Raw genomic sequence first — 18017 nt, forward strand, 5'->3', positions numbered from 1 at the left:
CAACATCGGTACCTGACCTCACTAACGCTCTTGTGGCTGAGTGGAAGCAAGTCCCTGCAGCAATGTTCCAACATCTAGTGGAAAGCCTTCCCAGAAGAGTGGAGGTTGTTATAGCAGCAAAGGTGGGACCAACTCCATATTAATGCCCATGATTTTGGAATGAGATGTTTGACGAGCAGGTGTCCACATACTTTTGGTCATGTAGTGTATAGTGTATTATCTAAGCCTGTGTAAAGAAGTGTTCTTACGCTTTAGGTACAAATGTTGACTGTAACCTGACATTTGGAGTAACCTGCTTTGGGTTGCATATCAAGGCCAGAGATGTATTGTGCTTTTGCAGCCAGTTCAACTCTTAGAGAAAAAGTGCTTTGTAGTTTGAGAGCTACCATACATGCATTATATGTTGTGATTTCTTTAGTGCATGTTTTGTATCACAGTTGTATGAATGTTTTCAGACATGTAAATAAAGTATTAATGCCCATGCTTATTAAAAACATTTTATTTCATTTATCATTATAGAAATATCATTGGTATCAATAGCAGCACATTGATGCGGATGGGGGACACTGTTTTTCTTAATATAGTCTAAAAATAGGATTCAACCATTGGTTGACAGAATAGCAGACAGGCAGGTGACTATCCTATCGAAAAGCAAGATGAGAGTTAGCTAGACCCATAATGAATTTGGGAAACATGTCTAAATGGGGTATGATGTAAATATGTGAATTAACAAACATACTGTAACAACATTATACTTGTGATTATTACATTGTACAAAATTATCTTCAATTTAATTTCTGAGTGAATTTCTCATGGTTTGTGCTTCATACTGTATCGGTAGAATGAGCAAAAATGAAGTGTTTGTCTTGGGTGTAATCTTCAGGCAAAAGAGTATTGTTTTCCTGAAGTTAACATCACGTGCTAAGAGTTCTCTCTTGGCGTAGTTCATTTCCATGGGACTGGTTGATGGTGAGGGAAAGATGAAGTTGGGTTGAAACCGCTACTACTTTGTCTTTGTGTCCTGCCTTTTGCCTTGAATAGTTATATGAAGTCACACTGAGCATTTGGTCTCAGGAAGTCCACACAGTATATTTTTAACCAGCTGTTAACAGACTTACACACTGTTGAGCCATGTCTTTAGTGTTTACATCACAGGATGCTGCTGAGGGGTTAACAGCTAATAATAATGGCCGGAACGGCACAAATGGATGGCATGGATGGCAAATAGATGTGTTTAATGTATTTGATACTATTCCACTTCAGTCATTACCACGAGCCCGTTCTCCCCAATTAATGTGCCACCAACCTCCTATAGTTTCCATGGTAACTCCTCTGTGCCCAACCACATTCTCACACTTTCTACCCCATCTCTTTATTTCTTTGTTCTCCACTGGTTCCAGTGACCTCTTTTAAAAGGACATGTAGTTTGCTATTATTAGCCTGTTCTAGCTCCTTCCATACAGCATGTTTGCTTGGGGAACTTTCAGCATCCATAATCTTTCAATGAGTCTTTCAACAAACATACTTTCCATTACATTTGGGTGAATTTGGGAACAATCAAAGTCTTTAAGTGAGTCTCCTTACGACATAACATTACATTACAAGAAGGGTTCAAAGCTGAGTCAGGTCAATAGAGCCAGTTTCTTAAAACAAGACTTTACAAGGAATTAACCAAGAATCACAACCCACTGGGCACAGACGTCAATTCAACGTCTATTTCATGTTGGTTCAACGTAATTTAATTGAAATGACATGGAAACAACGTTGATTCAACCAGTGTGTGCCCAGTGGGACATCTGTTGTAGGTAATTCTAGTGAAACACAATTGAGGCTGTCATTGTAGTTCAGACTTTGATTTCCTCCTCCTCCTCCTCATCAGGTGTAATGCAGATGTAAGGGGTTTTCTTCATGGTCTGGCACATGGTCACCTTTCCCTCCAGATCCATCCTCTGCTGCCCCTTCAGGAGCCCTCCAACCCCATAGAGCACCCCCAGCACATCAGTGGAACCCTGGAACCTCTCACTCTCCATAGCAGGCCTCTGTCTAGAGGGGGAGCCCATAACTAAATCAGGCACTGCCCCTTTAAGATGCTGCTCACCTCCATTCACCTCCATTCTCCTAGCCTCCTCTTCCTCCTCTTCCCACTCCATCCCATATGGACTCTTCCTGCTGCTACTACAGTCCTCTCGAAGCAGAGAATCCACCAATGAGGCAGTGGTGGCATCCATCTCCGAGTCCATCTCCGAGCCTTCATTGGTTGCAAACCCAATCGCAGAGCCGCTTGGCTCTTCCACCTCTTCTGCCTCCCAGGCGTGGCTGGGCTCTGGGTGGCCATTAGGGCTGTCAATCAACCCGAACACCTCGCTCATGAGGGAGGGTCCCAGGTCGAATGTGAAGGATGCCATGGAGGACAAGGAGTCGAACCGGGTCATGTGACTGGGGCCAGAGGTCAGGGTCGGGTCAGCGGAGGAGGACAGGAGGGCAGAGACGTCGGTGAGCGAGCCGCAGTGGGTGTTGGGGATACAGGAGTTAGAGCCTCCCTGCTGCGACTGACGCTCCGCTGAGCGGGAGAGACGGGGCAGAGTGACGAAACCTGACTCCAGACCTGAGGTGGAGTAGAGACAGGGAGTTTAGGCATAACATTCTGTATTGTGATTTAGATTTTGACAGAAAATTTCAAATGTAAAATAATAAATGGAATTTCAGTTGGGACCATAGTTTTAACATTAAATAAACATGTGCTTAACAAGTCATATAATAATTTTCATGGACTCACTGTGTTCAATAATAGTTAACATGATTTTTGAATCTTTGTACCCCACTCATACAATTATCTGTAAGGTCCCTCAGTCGAGCAGTGAATTTCAAACAAAGATTCAACCACAAAGTTTTCAAATGCTTCGCAAAGAAGGGCACCTATTGGTAGATTTAATTACACATTGGATTGTGTATAAATACACCCAGTCACTACAAAGTTACAGGTGTCCTTCTTAACTCAGTTCCCGGAGAGGAAGGAAACCACTCGGATTTCACCATAAGGCCAATGGTGACTTTAAAACAGTTACAGAGTTGAATGGCTACGATAGGAGAAAACTGAGGATGGCTCAACAACCTTGTAGTTACTCCACAATACTAACCTAATTGATAGAGTGAAAAGTAGGAAGCCTGTACAGAACACAAATATTCCAAAACCTTTTTGCAACAAGGCACTAAATACAGCAGAAAATGTATCAAAGCGTTATTTTTTGGGCAACTCCAATAAAACACATTACTGAGTACCACACTCCATATGTTCAAGCACAGTGGTGGCTGCATCATTTTATGGGTGTGCTTGTAATTGTTAAGGACTGGGGAGTTTTTCAGGATAAAAAAAGAAATGAAATGGAGCTAAGCACAGGATCCTATAGAAAGAGAAGTTATAGAAAGAGAGTTAGCGAGTTACAGTTTTGACTTAAATCTGCTTGAAAATCTATGGCAAGACCTGAAAATGGTTGTCTGACAATGATCAACAACCAATTTAACAGAGTGTGAAAAAATACATTTGAGAATAATGGGAAAATGTTGCACAATCCAGGTGTGGAAAGCTCTTAGAGGCTTACCCAGAAAGACTCACAGCTGTAATCGCTGCAAAAGGTGATTCTAACATGTATTGACTCAGGAGGTTGAATACTTATTATAATCAAGATATTAATATATATATATATATTTTTTTTTTTAACAGTTTTTAAAAAAATGTTATCACTTTTTTTCCACTTTGACATTGACATACTCCCGCAGAGTATTTTGTGTAGACCGTTGACCAAAAATGACAACAAAAAAAATGTTTTTCAATTTTAATCCCACTTTGTTCCACAACAAAATGGGGGGAAAGTCAAAGGGTGTGAATACTTTCTGAATGCACTGTAGATGCTCTCCCATCACCAACAGAGGGCAGTGTAAACTATGTCATAAAATAGTGAGTCCTGCCAGTTTCAAAATGCTGAAAAATTCCAACTCTTTCTCTATCTCTGAGTTGGACATCACCTCTCAGACACGTTGTTCCCAGGACAGATTACTCACATGACATGTCACACACCAGTGCCCTCATGACTTACTGCTTCCATAGCTGAAACAAGACCTGGGATAACTATAGTTTTAACTATGCTTTGTGGAAAGTAAAATACTATTCCGGGGGAACAAATAGTTACTTTGGAGGTGACAACAACTATTTGAATCCCCATAAATAACTACTTCTTTTTAAAACTAGTAGAATACAGATTTCAGAAAGTGACTACTTTTAAAAACTACACAGAACTAAAATATAAATGAAACCTGCAACAATTTCAAAGATTTTACTGAGTCACAGTTCAAATAAGCAAATCAGTCAATTGAAATAAATAAATGAGGTCCTAATCTATGGATTTCACATGACTGAGAATGTAGATGTGCATCTGTTGGTCACAGATACCTTTAAAAAAAGGGATAGGGACATGGATCAGAAAACCTGTCAGTATCTGGTGTGACCACCATTTTCCTCATGCAGTGCTGAGGAATAGAATGCTCCTTTGCATAGAGTTGATCAGGCTGTTGATTGTGGCCTGTGGAATGTTGTCTCACTCCTCTTTAATGGCTGTGTGAAGTTGCTGGATATTGACAGGAACTGAAACAGGTGGTCGTACACGTCGATCCAGAGCATCCCTAACATACTCAATGGTTGACCTGTCTGGTGGGTATGCAGGCCATGGGAGAACTGAGACTTTTTCAGCTTCCAGGAATTGTGTACAGATCCTTGCGACATGGAGCAATGCATTATCGTGCTGAAACATGAGGGGAGGGCGCCGGGATGAATGGCAAGACAATGGGCCTCAGGATCTCGGATGTGGTCCTTCTGTAGCTCAGTTGGTAGAGCATGGCGCTTGTAACGCCAGGGTAGTGGGTTCGATTCCCGGGACCACCCATACGTAGAATCTATGCACACATGACTGTAAGTCGCTTTGGATAAAAGCGTCTGCTAAATGGCATATATTATTATATATTATATTATATATATTATTATATTATTATTATATATATGTGGAGGTCCTGGGCTGACCCGTGGTCTGCGGTTGTGAGGCCGGTTGGACGTACTGCCAAATTCTCTGAAAAAACATTGGAGACGGCTTAGGGTAAAGAAATTTACATTCAATTCTCTGGCAACAGCTCTGGTGGACATTCTTGCAGTTAGCATGCCAATTGCACACTCCCTCAAAACTAGAGACATCTGTGGCATTGACCAAACTGCACATTTTAGAGTCTCCAGCACAAGGTGCACGTGTGCAATGGTCATGCTGTTTAATCAGCTTCTTGATATGCCACACCTGTCAGGTGGATGGATTTTCTTGGCAAAGAGAAATGCTCACAGGGATGTAAACAAAATTCTGCACAACATTTGAAAGAAATAAGCTTTTTGTGTGTATGGGAAATTTCTGGGATCTTTTATTTCAGATCATGAAACATGGGACCAACACTTTATATGTTGCATTTATATTTTTTTCAGTATATTTGAATAAAGTTCAGAGAAAGTAACTACTTTTGTAAAATACTTGAATACAGATCTCAGGAAGTGACTACTTTTCTGAAACTATCAGATTGGCTGCATTCAACTAATAGCAGGGCTGCATCTGGAACTGCATGTTGAAGATCGAATGAATAGAGCACACACAATCTCCTATACTATTGCAATCAATCTGACAGTCATATTTTAACCGTTTTGTTCCAAAACACTATATACATTATCCATTTAAAATTATATGTTTATAAAACATGTATCCATAGGCTGCCACAAGTACATACAGAGTTTAAGTGATGAATTCAATACAAGCAGAAAAAAAAGAAGGGAAAAAAAGTGTGCCTCCAGCCCCAACCTCCCCCACTCCTGGAAACCATGTTTCCCACCCCTTCCCACTCCACCTAGCAACTAGGGTTGCTAATCAGTCTCCCGCCTCCTGTGCATTTCACGCACGACAGTTTCTAGGGTTTATCAAGAATGGTGTGACAAGCACAAAACATCTTGTCAGCGGCAGTCCTGTGGGCGAAAACAGCTCGTGGATGAGAGGTCGAGGGAGAATGGCAATAATCGTGCAAGATAACCATCATGCCACTAACAGCCAAATAACGACGCAGTACAACGGTGGTGTGCAGAACGGCATCTGTGAATGAACAACTCGTCGGTGCTTGTCATGGATGGCCTATTGCAGCAGATGACCACTCCAATCAACCAGACGCAAGAAGAAGCAGCTTCTGTGGGTACGCGATCACCAACACTGGACAATTAAGGAGTGGATAATAATAGGAGTGCACAATTGTGAGCAATAATAGTACCAAAGCCTAGTTACATTGTTTAATGGATAAATCAGTTCACCTCTACCAGGGTGCACTATAGCTTACCTTGCCATATGCAGTAGGCCTACCAGTCAAAAGTTTGGACAAACCTGCTCATTCAAGGGTTTATCTTTATTTTTAATATTTTCTACATTGTAGAATAATAGTGAAGACATCAAAACTATGAAATAACACATGGAATCATGTTGTAACCAAAAAAGTGTTAATCAAATCTAAATATATTTTATATTTGAGATTCTTCAAAGTAGCCACCCTTTGCCTTGATGACAGCTTTGCACGATCTTGGCATTCTCTCAACCAGCTTCATGAGGTAGTCACCTGGAATGCATTTCAATTAACAGGTGTCCCTTGTTAAAAGTTAGTTTGTGGAATTCCTTTTCTTCTTAATGCGTTTGAGCCAATCAGTTGTGTTGTGACAAAGTAGGGGTGGTATACAGAATATAGCCCTATTTTGTGAAAGACCAAGTCCGTATTATGGCAAGAACAGCAAAAATAAGCAAAGAGAAACGGCAGTCCATCATTACTTTAATACATGAAGGTCAGTCAATCTGGAAAATTTAAAGAACTTTGAAAGTTTCTTCAAGTGCAGTTGCAAAAACCATCAAGAGCTATGATTAAACTGGCTCTCAGGAGGACCGCCACAGGAAAGGAAGACCCAGAGTTACTTCTGCTGCAGAGGATAAGTTCATTAGAGTTACCAGCCTCAGAAATTGCAGCCCAAATAAATGCAGAGTAGGTGAACAGATGATCTGTGATTTATTTCGAATTCAAGGCACACTTAACCAGCATGGCTACCACAGCATTCTGCAGCGATACACCATCTCATTTGCTTTGCACTTAGTGGAACTATCATTTGTTTTTCAACAGGACAATAACCCAACACACCTCCAGACTGTGTAAGGGCTATATGACCAAGAAGGATGGAGTGCTGCATCAGATGACCTGGCCTCCACAATCACCCGACCTCAACCAAATTGAGATGGTTTGGGATGAGTTGGACCGCAGCGTGAAGAAAAAGCAGCCAAGAGTGAAGCTGGTTGAGAGAATGCCAAGAGTGTGCAAAGCTGTCATCTAGACAAAGGGTGGCTACTTTGAAGAATCTCAAATATAAAATATATTTAGATTTGATTAACACTTTTTTGGTTACAACATGATTCCATGTGTTATTTCATAGTTTTGATGTCTTCACTATTATTCTACAATGTAGAAAATAGTACAAATAAAGAAAAACCCTTGAATGAGTAGGTGTGTACAAACTTTTGATTGGTACTGTACGTTTTGAAACCACACTATGGATTTTATCCCACAAGCCAGAAGAGGAAGACAAGAGAAGCATTGAACTACACACATTAATTAAGCTGTGGAAATATATTCATTTTGACAATAGATATTCTGCAGGTTAAAGCAACTGGGATATTAGTCCATCTACTGAGGTTGATTGAATTGATTTGAGCGTTCTGAAATATATCTATTCACAAATATTTAAATATGTAGTGATGGTTCGGGATCTTGATAGGCAGTAGAGCAGATTTTGTTCAATTTATTTTATAACTTGAATTTTTATAACTTGAATTTTATAACTTTATTTTATGGACCTGAATTTGTCTATGAAGCTTTTGAGAGATTGTCTCAATAAACGTAATATATCGTTGTCGTATAATGAGATCACATGATCTGTAGGATTGAGAGATATTTGTGTAATTTCTTTCGATTGTTGAATTGCCTGAGCCAGGGGCTCCATAGACAATAAAAATAGCAGTGGTGAGATGGGATCACCTTTCCTGCCACTTCTAGTTATTCTGAACAGAACAGAGCAGTTATTGTCTGTTATTAATATGGCTGAAGGATTGGCATATAGTATCTTAAATATATTAATGAAATTGGAGCCAAGTTCCATATGTTCCAAAACCGACCAAAGATATAACCATTCTAGTCAATCAAAACCGTTTTCTGCATCGAGGGATAGAACTGCCCAAGGAGCTTTGGTTCTGATGAAGCATGGAAGATATGTAATAGGCAACGGAGGATAATCGTTTTTTAACAAACCCACTTTGCTCCAGATACCAATTTGGGTAAGTAAGTTTAGAGACTGGGCGACAGAAGTTTTGAATATAGTTTAATATCTGTGTTTATCAAAGCTAGAGGGCGATAATGAGAGCACTAGATGGTGTCCTTAACTTTTTTATAAAAGCTAAATTAGTGCTGTATTTACATCTCTTCCAAATGAACCTTCGTGAAGAGCTGTATTAATCCTTTTCAGCAACACCAGACCTAACTGGTTCCTGTGACGACCCTCCCACTCTGTCTGCCGTATTCTCTCTTTGTTCTTGTTTCCTTATTAGGATGCCGGTGGGCGGAGTTGGGAGGGTCGTCAGCTACATGGGAAACACCTGGGCCAGGTGTCTCCCAGGATAAATAGACCTCTTCCATATTCATGGAGGAGACTCTCTCCATGCAGACACCTTTTGTAGATTGTGTTGTGGTTCTTGGTGGCCTTGTGTTTGTTTGCTTTGGCACCTTTCATCACCCTGCATTATCACATTCATGCATGCAAAACACTCAATTACACTACTGATTACACACACCATTGTATATTATACTTAGTTGCTTTAGTTAATAAATACATATTTTGCTACTCCTTATCTCCACGTTGTCTCCCTTTGTTACGGGCTTTGAGCCGGTTCGTGACGCCAACATTTTAAATATCCCCCAGGAGGAATACTATCACAACCACGTGATTTGCCTTTAATCATGTTATCCAATGCCCTTTTGTAGGTCATGGAGAGAGATTTGGGCTCCCAGCAAGCCCCCTTCCTCAGTTGAGAGGAGGAGTTTTTATATATTTTAAAAAGGACTCAATCTGGCTTGGTGTGGATTTACAATCAGAGGTGTACAATTCTTTATAGAAACGGGATAATCTTTGTTCGATTAATATGGGTTCTGATAGTAATTCACCTGATTCAGATTCAGATTCTTCACGCAAAAGGCGTGGGTCTGGGCCTGTTCCAGTGAAAGCAGGCTTTCCTTCTCGTCAGACTCGTTAATTAAAGGAAAAAGTTTCTTCCAGTCCGTGGTAAGTAATCGCTTTTCTGATGTCCAGAAGTAATTTTTGGTCATAAGAGATGGTAGCAGCAACATTATGTACACAATAAGTAAAAAAATAAGTTACACAACGCAAAAAAATAAATAAAAATTGCACAATTGTTTGGGAGATTGTAAAACGTCAGCCATTTTCTTCTACGCCATCTTAATCATCTTATCCTACCAACGGGACATTAAAAACTGTAACATCCTATGTTTCACCGAGACGTGGCTGAACAAAGAAACTGACAATATAGAGCTGGCTGGATTTTCCATGCACCGGCAGAACAGAGACGCTACCTCTGGTAAGATGAGGCGTGTGGGTGTGTGTCTTTTTGTCAATAACAGCTGGTGTGCGATGTCTAATATTAAGTCTCAAGGTATTGCTCGCCTGAGGTAGAGTACCTTATGATAAGTTGTCGACGACACTATCTACCAAGAGAGTTCTCATCTGTATTATTCGTAGCCGTCTATTTACCACCAGAAAGCGAAGCTGGCACTAAGACCACTCTCAACCAACTCTATAAGGCCATAAGCAAAGAAGAAAATGCTCACCCAGAACCGGTGCTCCTAGTGGCCGGGGACTTTAATGCAGGCAACAGTTTTACCAAATTCTTACCAGCATGTCACATGTGCAACCAGGGGGAAAAAATCCTACACCACCTTTACTCCACACAGAGATGCATGCAAAGCTCTCCCCATTTGGCAAATATGACCACAATTCTATCCTCCTGATTCCTGCTTACAAGCAAAAACTAAAGCAGGAAGTACCAGTGACTCTCTCAATCCAGAACTGGTCAGATGACGCGAATGCTACACCACAGGACTGTTTTGCTAGCACAGACTGGAATATGTTCTGGGATTCATACAACGGCATTGAGGAACACACCACCTCAGTCATGGGCTTCATCAATAAGTGCATCGATGACGTCGTCCCCACAGTGACTGTAAGTACATATCCCAACCAGAAGCCATGGATGACAGGCAACATACGCATCGAGCTAAAGGCTAGAGCTTCCACTTTCAAGGAGCGTGAGACTAATCCGGAACCTAGTAAGAAATTCCACTATGCCCTCAGACGAACCATCAAACAAGTAAAGCGTCAATACGGGATTAAGTTTGAATCCTATTACACCGACTCTGATGCTCGTCGGATGTGGCAGGGCTTGAAAATTATTACGGACTACAAAGGATAACCCAGACGCGAGTTGCCCAGTGACACGAGCCTACCAGACAAGCTAATTGCCTTTTATGCTCGCTTCGAGGCAAGCAACACTGAAGCATGCACGAGAGCAGCAGCTATTCTGGATGATTATGTGATAAAGCTCTCGGTAGCCAATGTGAACAAAACCTTTAACATGTTGAGTGTAGGAGGCAGTATTTTGATGTTTGGATGAAAAACGTACCCAAATGAAACTGCATATTTCTAAGGCCCAGAATCTAGAATATGCATATAATTGTCAGATTAGGATAGAAAACTTAAGTTTCTATCCTTAAGTTTCCAAAACTGTCAAAATATTGTCTGTGAGTAGAACAGAACTGATATTGCAGGCAAAAACCTGAGGAAAATCCAACCCCTGAAGTGCTGTTTCTCCCGAAAGCTCTGTTCCATTGCCTGCATTCGCTCCATTTAAAGGGATATCAACCAGATTCATTTTCCTATGGCTTCCACATGTTGTGAACAGTCTTTAGACATAGTTGCAGGCTTTTATTTTGAAAAATGAGCGAGAAAGATCACATCCCGTCATTGTATGGCTGGGTGCCAGCAGCGTTTTGCATGCGCAACAGCTTGGAGCATACATTTTCTCTCTCTCTCCTATTGAAGAAGGTACAGTCCGGTTGAAATATTATCAATTATATATTGTAAAAACAACCTGAGGATTGATTATAAAAAACATTTGACATGTTTCTATGAACTTTACGGATACTATTTGGAATTTTCATCTACCTGGTTGTGACCGCTCAAGCCTGTGGAATTCTGAACATAACGCGACCAATCGTGACCAATCTACTTGGCTGCTAGCTGTTTGTAAAGTTTTGTCTGCTGAGATAGATGTCCTTACATAAACGCTTGGTATGCTTTCTCCTAAAAGCTTTTTTGAAATCTGACACGCCAGGTGGATTAACAACAAGCTATGCTGTGTTTTGCTATATTGCACTTATTTTTTTAGTAATTTAATTTACATTTGGCGCTCTGCAATTCAGCGGATGTTGATGAATGATCCCGCTAACGGGATGGGTGCATCAAGAAGTTAAACAGGTCCACATTCACAAAGCAGCTGGACCAGACGGATTATCAGGATGTGTACTCAAAGCATGCGCGGACCAACTGTCAAGTGTTTTCACTGACATTTTCAACCTCTCCCTGGCCGGGTCTGTAATACCTACATGTTTCAAGAAGACCACCATAATCCCTGTGCCAAAGGAAGCAAAGGTAAGCTGCCTAAATGATTACCCCCGCATGGCACTCACGTCGGTAGCCATGAAGTGCTTTGAAAGGCTGGAAACTATTTGGAATTTTCGTCTGCGTTGTCGTGGCCGCTCTTTACTGTGGATTTCTGAACATAACGCGACAAACAAACTAAGGTATTTTGGATATAAAAATCATCTTATGGAACAAACTGAACATTTGTTGTGTAACTGGGAGTCTCGTGAGTGAAAACATCCGAAGATCATCAAAGGTAAATTATTAATTTGATTGTTTTCTGATTTTCATGACCGAGCTACCTGATGATAAGTGTACTTAATGTTTTATCGTATAAATATTTATAGTAATATTTATTGTATGTAGCACTATGCTATTCAGCGGTTGTTGATGACACTTATCCCGATAGGGGGATTGCAACCATAACAAGTTAACACTGAGGTCTCTCAGGGGTGTGTACTTAGTCCCCTCCTGTATCCCCTGTTCACCCACGACTGAGTGGTCAAACACGACTCCAACACCATCATTAAGTTTGATGACGACACAACAGTGGTAGACCTGATCACCAACAACGATGACACGGCCTATTGGGAGGAGGTCAGAGAACTGGAAGTGTGGTGCCAGGACAACAACCTCTCCCTCAATGTGAGCAAGACAAAGGAGCTGATCGTGGACTACAGGAAAAGGCGGGCCGAACAGGCCCCCATTAACATCGACGGGGCTGTAGTGGAGTGGGTCGAGAGATTCAAGTTCCTTGGTGTCAACAACACCAACGAACTATCATGGTCCAAACATACCAAAACAGTTGTGAAGAGGGCACGACTAAACCTTTTCCCCCCCAGGAGACTGAAAAGATTTTGCATGGGCCCCCAGATCCTCAAAAAGTTCTACAGCTGGACCATCGAGAGCATCCTTACCAGTTGCATCACCGCCTGGTATGGCAACTGCTCAGCATCTGACCTTAAGATGCTACAGAGGGTAGTGCGAACGGCCCAGTACAAGCTTTCTGCCATCCAGGACTTGTAAATAGACAGTGTAGGAAAGCCCTTAAAATTGTAAAAGACTCCAGTCACCCTTTTGGCTGTTGCCTCTGCTACCACATGGCAAGCGGTACCGGAGCGCCAAGACTAGGGCCAAAAGGCTCCTCAACAGCTTCTACCCCCAAGCCATTAGACTGCCACTGGACAAATTTCATTGAACCCCCCCCCCCCGACAGTTGAAGTCGAAAGTTTACATACACTTATGTTGGAGTCATTAAAACTCATTTTTCTACCACTCCACAAATGTCTTGTTAACAAACTATAGTTTTGGCAAGTCGGTTAGGACATCTACTTTGTGCATGACACAAGTCATTTTTCCAACAATTGTTTATAGCCAGATAATTTCACTTATAATTCACTGTATCACAATACTAGTGGGTCAGAAGTTTACATACACTAAGTTGACTGTGCCTTTAAACAACTTGGAAAATGCAAGAAAATTGTCATGGCTTTAGAAGCTTCTGATTGACATCATTTGAGTCAATTGGAGGTGTACCTGTGGGTGTATTTCAAGGCCTACCTTCAAACTCACTGCCTCTTTGCTTGACATCATGGGAAAATCAAAAGAAATCAGCCAAGACCTCAGAAAAGAAATTGTACGCCTCCACAAGTCTGGTTTATCCTTGGGAGACATTTCCAAATGCCTGAAGGTACCATGTTCATCTGTACAAACAATAGTACGCAAGTATAAACACCATGGGACCATGCAGCCGTCATACCTCCCAGGAAGGAGACGCATTATGTCTCCTAGTGATGAACGTACTTTGGTGCGAAAAGTGCAAATCAATCCCAGAACAACAGCAAAAGGACCTTGTGAAGATAATGGAGGAAAGGGGTACAAAGATACCTATATCCACAGTAAGACGAATCCTATATTGACATAACCTGAAAGGCCGCTCAGCAAGGAAGAAGCCATTGCTCCAAAACCACCATAAAAAAGCCAGACTACGTACGGTTGGGGACAAAGATTGTACTTTTTGGAGAAATGTCCTCTGATGAAACAAAAATAGAACTGTTTGGCCATAATGACCATCGTTGTGTTTGGAGGAAAAAGGGGGAGGCTTGCAAGCCGAAGAACATCATCCCAACAGCAGCATGGGGGGGGTGCTTTGCTGCAGGATGGACTGGTGCACTTCACAAAATAGATGGCATCATGAGGTAGGAAAAGTATGTGGATATATTGAAGCAACGTCTCAAGACATCAGTCAGGAAGTTAATGGTTGATTGCAAATGGGTCTTCCAAATGGACAATGACCCCAAGCATACTCCCAACGTTGTGGAAAAATGGCTTAAGGACAAGAAAGTCAAGGTTTTGGAGTGTCCATCACAAATCCCTGACCTTAATCCTATAGAAAATTTGTGGGCAGAATTGAAAAAGCTTGTGCGAGCAAGGAATGGGAGCACACGTGACAGTACCCCCTCCCGACAAGCGGTTTCAGCCGCAGGACGCCGACCAAAATGACGATCCCGGGGTTCAGGAGTGGACCGGTCACCTCTGCTGAGGCATGGGAGCATGGCGACCTAGAGCCCCGGAGAGAGAGCACACGTGACGGTACCCCCTCTGCTAACGAAAAGGGACAATCCCGGGGATCCGGAGAGGACCGGTCGCCTCCACTGAGGCGCAGAAACCTGATGAACCGGCTGAAGCGTGAGAGTCTGATGAGCCAGCTGAGACCTCCCCAGTTGCCTTGTCGAGGCACGGGAACCTATTCACCCGCTGAGGCATTGGATCCTGTCGAGCCAGCTGAGGTTTGGGAGTCTATCGGTCCCTCTGAGGTATGGAAACCCGTCGATCAAGCTGAGGCAGGGGAACCCGACAAACCGGCTGAGGCCTCCCAGGTAGCTCCGGTTCGGACACCCGGACCAGACATCACCTCCAACACAAAAAAATATTACCCCCTGATGCTTCCCTTTGGTGAGGCGTCGTTCTGTAACGTGTGCGCTGAGAGTCGGGAAGCAAGTTCAGGGAGTGAGTGTTTTAATAAATAAAACTAAATACAAAACAATAAACACAAACATGACACTGGAACAGAAACAATGATGCCTGGGGAAGGAACCAAAGGGAGTTATATATATATATATATATGGCAGGTAATCAAGGAGGTGATTCAGTCCGGATGAGTCTGATGACGCGCAGATGCTCTTAACGATGGTGACAGATGTGTGCCATAACGAGCAACCTGGTGACCTAGAGGCCAGAGAGAGAGCACACATGACAAGTATTGATAATCCCATAGATCTAAAATAAAAAGCAGGACCCACAGGAAAACCCACCCACTGGTCACTACCCACCCAGAAGACACTCTATAAATCGTTCCCACTTCCCTGCCCCCTTTTCCCCAGCCCTCCCTCCCCGGTTCCCAGACCTGCACGATAATTACAGAGTTTTGGCATAATGGCAGCCTTACATATGAAATAAATTAAGCAGCATATTTCTGGTCTAATGATAATTAAATAATAACGATGTCAAACAAAATATGTAACCAATTCAGACCTTTACAATTAGGTTAGCAGATTTTATGAGTAAGGGTGAGTATTGAAGAAGCAAGAACGAGAATGAAAACAAAAAGATGATAAAGAGTCAAAAAAAATTGGGATAGCTGTGTCGTGTCTTTGGCTATGCCGGATTAAGTGATATGACATGCTATTCTATAAAATCATTTCTCCGTAATTAATATTACCTGATTGAGCTAATCATGTAAATGTAATTAACTAGAGAGTCGGGCACCACAAAATAATATTTATAGAGCTGTTATCTTTCGAATAAACTCTTAAAGACCTAGTAATATTTTACATCAATAGCAGTCAATATTAATTGTCATCTTACTTCAGTCTCATCTGAAAGTTGTAAATTCTTGGTTATCTGCACGAACCCTGGCTAACAATTTGAATCAGCAATACAAAATTGGGTTTAATCATTTATTTACTAAATACCTAACTAATCACACAGAATTAGACATACACATAATTAAATCATAACTTGATTACAAATTACGTCATAAAGGAAAACGTCCCTAGCGGGCGGAACAGATATGGCAGTTGGTTACACAAAAGAAAAGGGCTGGGTTTGAGTGAAGGAGCGGGAAGACTGAGGAACAAAGGCCGAAGCTGTGCTATCATAAATACAGTATCTTATGCATTCTAAATTACTGCCCATTTGGAAAAGGAAAATGCAATAAATATTTACTCTGAGCTGCGCTTCGGTAGGTTGGTGGTAGATAGAAGGCCGTGTTGCCCAACCGAGTCCTTTGAAGAATATCTCTGGTTGTCAATTAAATACATTGTAGTAATGTCGTAGTGTGATAGACGTGATACTCTGTCTGTTCCTTCCTAACCCTCGTTTGCATCTGCTGTTGCTAACTAAACAGCTATTCACTTATGTAGTGAATAAGAGTTCAAAGTTCATATCATTCGCAACCAAAGCTCATGCTGATGTTGGCTTCGTTCTGTAGTTATTATCTGAACCATTCTGACATCGGACCGTCGTCCTACATCCTCAGAGGACGTGTTTGAAAAGTTTTATAGCCCATGTCTCTTCACAGGGGCGGGCCACTGATTGAGCGCAGCCCTATTTTATGAAAACCCAAATCTCACATTTTAGAAGCTAAAATCACATTTCATCCCATCACGATTAATTTCATATTCAAACATTTAAATTGAACAAAAATTCCATGTGAATCCGATAACTCTGATGTATAGACTTTCCACTGTAGAGTTTATGTAATTTTATCATTGATGAGAATGTCTCAGATGACAACCGAACTGACATCATATTCATTAAGTACCACCGCATATGTTCAATGGGTCAGATTACCAGAATATAGTTCATTTCCCCCCTTCTGATGTTCCCAGAATCTCTATGTTAACCAAGGGGTTTGCAAATGTAACCTCAGTAGGGTAGAGAGAGGAAAAAGGGGGAAAGAGGTATTTATGACTGTCATAAACCTATCCCCCAGGCCAACGTCATGACAGCTGTATGATCCATATATTGTCCATTGTTCATTTTTTGGGGTTTTGAATTTGACCCCTTTTTCTCCCCAATTTCGTAGTATCCAATTGTTGTAGTAGCTACTATCTTCTCTCATCGCTACAACTCCCGTACGGGCTCTGGAGAGACGAAAGTTGAAAGTCATTCGTCCTCCGATACACAACCCAACCAGCCGTACTGCTTCTTAACACAGCGCGCATCCAACCCGGAAGCCAGCTGCACCACTGTGTCGGAGGGTACACCGTGCACCTGGCAACCTTGGTTAGCGCGCACTGCGCCCGGCCCGCCACAGGAGTCGCTGGTGCGCGATGAGACAAGGACATCCCTACCGACCAAGCACTCCCTAACCCGGACAACGCTAGGCCAATTGTGCGTCGCCCCATTGTGCGAACCCAGGGACTCTGATGGCACAGCTGGCGCTGCAGTACAGCGCCCTTAACCACTGCGCCACCTGGGAGGCTGTCCATTGTTCATTATTGGCATGGTGTCATCACTATGTAAATGTCCTGGACGAAAGGCAATATAAAAATTATAACAAGTTCAATGCTTAGCAATACTAGTAATATCGTTCCTTGAACCCAAACATGAGGGGTATCCTCATCATTTTCTTATGCTGAGATTACCGGATGTTCGTGCCTGACGTGGTCCACTGTACGGTCCTGGACTGGCCTGCCACCCGGGTTCCCGCCGGACCCTGGCTTTTGGTGGCCTACCATGGTCCCTGACGTCTCCGGATTTGTCGTCGCTTGCACAGTGTGTGCACAAAACAAGACTCCTCAACAAGCTCCAGCTGGTCTCCTTCAACCTCTGCCTGTCACTCACCATCCCTGGTCCCACATCTCCCTGGACTTTGTCACCGGTCTTCCCTCATCTGATGGCAACAACGCCATCCTGACTGTGGTGGATTGCGTTTCCAAAGCCGCCCACATCATTCCTCTCCCCAAACTACCCTCAGCCAAGGAGACAGCCCAGCTCATGGTGCAGCACGTCTTCCGGATCCATGGACTGCCGGTCGACATGGTCTCTGACCTCAGTTCTCATCTCGGTTCTGGAAGGCGTTCTGCACCCTCATTAGGTCATCGACCAGCCTGTCCTACGGATTCCACCCCCAGTCCAACGGCCA

At 42.4% G+C, this 18017-nt stretch overlaps 1 protein-coding gene across 1 annotated transcript in view; it reads right to left on the reverse strand.

The window, feature by feature from the left end:
* Positions 1-481: 481 nt before the first annotated feature.
* LOC124040157 (cdc42 effector protein 1-like) overlaps positions 482-18017 on the reverse strand; it is a 31825-nt gene continuing 14289 nt past the window's right edge. Inside the window, exon 3 of the mRNA XM_046357062.1 lies at positions 482-2605. Coding sequence (XP_046213018.1) covers positions 1845-2605 — 761 coding nt within the window. The 3' untranslated portion in view covers positions 482-1844. The remainder of the gene's footprint in view (positions 2606-18017) is intronic.

Source organism: Oncorhynchus gorbuscha, linkage group LG07 (assembly GCF_021184085.1).
Source record: "Oncorhynchus gorbuscha isolate QuinsamMale2020 ecotype Even-year linkage group LG07, OgorEven_v1.0, whole genome shotgun sequence".
NCBI lineage: Eukaryota > Metazoa > Chordata > Actinopteri > Salmoniformes > Salmonidae > Oncorhynchus > Oncorhynchus gorbuscha.